This window comes from Tenrec ecaudatus, chromosome 12 (genome assembly GCF_050624435.1).
Source record: "Tenrec ecaudatus isolate mTenEca1 chromosome 12, mTenEca1.hap1, whole genome shotgun sequence".
Lineage (NCBI taxonomy): Eukaryota > Metazoa > Chordata > Mammalia > Afrosoricida > Tenrecidae > Tenrec > Tenrec ecaudatus.
The window spans coordinates 131,652,632-131,655,152 of record NC_134541.1 but is presented as its reverse complement, the minus strand read 5'-3'; the positions used below and the strand labels follow the sequence as shown (position 1 = coordinate 131,655,152).

Below are 2,521 nucleotides of genomic sequence, written 5' to 3'. Positions count from 1 at the left end.
CAGAATGGCCCTTAGAGGCAAGGATGGTAAGACTTCACTTCGCATAACTTGAACATATGATCAGGAGAGACTCATTCCTGGGAAGAGACATCATGCTTGGTGGTAGAGGGTCCAAGAAAAAGAGCACAACCATCAAGGATATGGATTGATACAGTGGCCGCAATAATAGGCTCAACATAACACTTGTGAGGATGGCACAAGACTGGGCAGTGTTGCATTCAGTTTCATATCAGACACTGAGTAGGAACCAACTCAACATCACCTAGCAACAACAACTCTGCTGTCAACAACTTTTATGTGTGGTTTTATTGGCGAAGATAATGATAAGAAAGAGCTTTATTTCTTTGTACTTCTCTGAGAATACAAAAGAATGTCATATTTTAAAGACTTTATTTTAAAGTTCTGTCAAAAGGCTCATGGAAACACACTCCAGTGCAGTTGGATATCCACACCAAAGCAGACTAATGGAGTTTTGCTTTAGCCATTTAATTCTAAGAAAGTTCAATCCTTCTAAATTCCCAGTACTAACGACATTAAGAAAACCCAGGAATCTGGACCTTTGAAAGACCAATCCAGTGGTCTGGAATTTTAGAGATTTTCTCAGACTGCATCTTAGGTAGTATCCCATCCTAGCCTATATCCAGGGAAACTACAGTTACAGTCAGTAGGTGGTAGTTCCCCTCCCCAGCACTTTCCTCAGGGCCTTAGCTACATCCTTATTCCGGAGAGTGTAAATCAGAGGATTCAGTGTGGGAGTGATGATGCTGTAGAACGCTGAACCAACCTTGTCTTGCAATGGAGTGCGCAGAGCCCTGGGCCTCATGTATGTGAAGATGCAGGCACCAAACAGGAGGAAAACAACAGTGATGTGAGAGCTACAAGTAGCAAAGGCATTTCTCTTGCTTCCAGCTGACCGCATCTGAATCACACTGTGGACGATGAAGGCATAGGACGTAGAGACCAGGGAGATGGGAATGAGAAGTATTATGATGGTGCTGATGTACACTGTAGTTTCATAAAGACTGATGTCTCCACATACCAACTTCACAACAGCTGGAAACTCACAGTAGAAATGGGAGATTTTCCGGGGTTCACAGAAAGGGAAGTGCATCAAAATCACTGTGTGAATTAGGGAGTTCGTGGATGCTCCTAACCATGACATGACAGCCATCATAAATGCCATCTTTCTGCTCATGAGGACAGTATAGTGTAGTGGATGACAGATGGCAACATAGCGGTCATAGGACATGAGAGCCAGAAGGAGACATTCGGCACCGCCCACAGATAAATAGAGGAAGTGCTGGGTGGCACAGCCCACAAAGGAGATGGACTTCCTGCCAGATAAGTAGTTGGTCGCCATCTTGGGGATGGTAGTGCAGACATGCATCAGGTCCATGAGGGACAGCTGGCTGAGCAAGAAGTACATCGGTGTATGAAGGCGAGCATCAGCACAGATGAGGAGGATGGTGAGGGTGTTGGCACTCACTGCAATGAGGAAAACCACCATCGTCAAGGAGAAAAGGAAAAGGTGGGTGAGAGAGTCATCAAAGAGCCCTTCAAGAATGAAGTCTTCCAGGGAAGAAGTGTGATTCCTCATCCATGTCTCTCCTTTCTTAATACCTAGGAAATATAAAGTTGATATAGATTGTGATATCAGAAACAGGGGTTCATCATACCTGACAATATACAACTTTTGCTGTAAGCAGTAATTTATGTAAGTTTTTTCTACTTGTAATTATTCAGTAGTTTTCATTATTATAATAGCCTCTAAAAAGATGAGAGAGGATGTGATAGATTTATTTTGTCAACCCGGGCAATAAACACATGTGGGATTAATAAGATTGCAGTCTAATTGAAGGGCAGAGAAATAAATGGCTCAGTGAGCTTCACCTTTATGTCTCTTGCTCTCTGATGATCAGACCAATGTATGGCTGCCTTAGCTAGTTCTCTACCTCAACTTAGGACCTACACTACCTGTGGGACACCCAACCCATGGACTGTGTCACTATAATTTGAGGTTCCTTCGAGATCTGCTCTGCCACATTGCTGGTCTATATATCACTTGAGCTGGGAACTGTCGGACCCTGCCTTCTGGCTGCCTGTTGGTGGCCTGCCCTGCTGTTTGCTGCCTGCAGCTGGACTACCTGTGTTGCTCTACAGAAGACTCTGCTTCCTTGATTTGCACCCAGAAGCCCGCGTGAGTTTAAAGATGGCCCGTGTATTAACTGTCTTATGGAAGTGAGTTGAACTGAGCCCTCTGTACTGCTCTGTGACTAATTACTGTTTATTACTTTGTGCTGTATCTATCTATATATCTATATATCTATCTATAGCCATAAGTGTCCTGGTTTTGTTTCTCTAGAGAACCCTGTCTAACACAGAGAACTTGAAATCTCTCTTCACAATCTCTGAAATTCCAGGACATCTAGACTCTATTAAAATTATATATATATACATATGCATTAAAATTGGTGGTTTTGATAGTACATATTTTTCGCATTATTAAGTCTTCATATCCAAG

The 2,521-nt window shown here is 43.0% G+C and overlaps 1 protein-coding gene across 1 annotated transcript; it reads right to left on the bottom strand.

Annotated features, from left to right (window-relative positions):
- Nucleotides 1–661: 661 nt before the first annotated feature.
- On the bottom strand, nucleotides 662–1,597 carry LOC142422983 (olfactory receptor 2AE1-like). The gene has a single exon (XM_075528183.1). It carries the CDS (start codon nucleotides 1,595–1,597, stop codon nucleotides 662–664), a length of 936 nt encoding a protein of 311 aa, XP_075384298.1.
- Nucleotides 1,598–2,521: the final 924 nt, after the last annotated feature.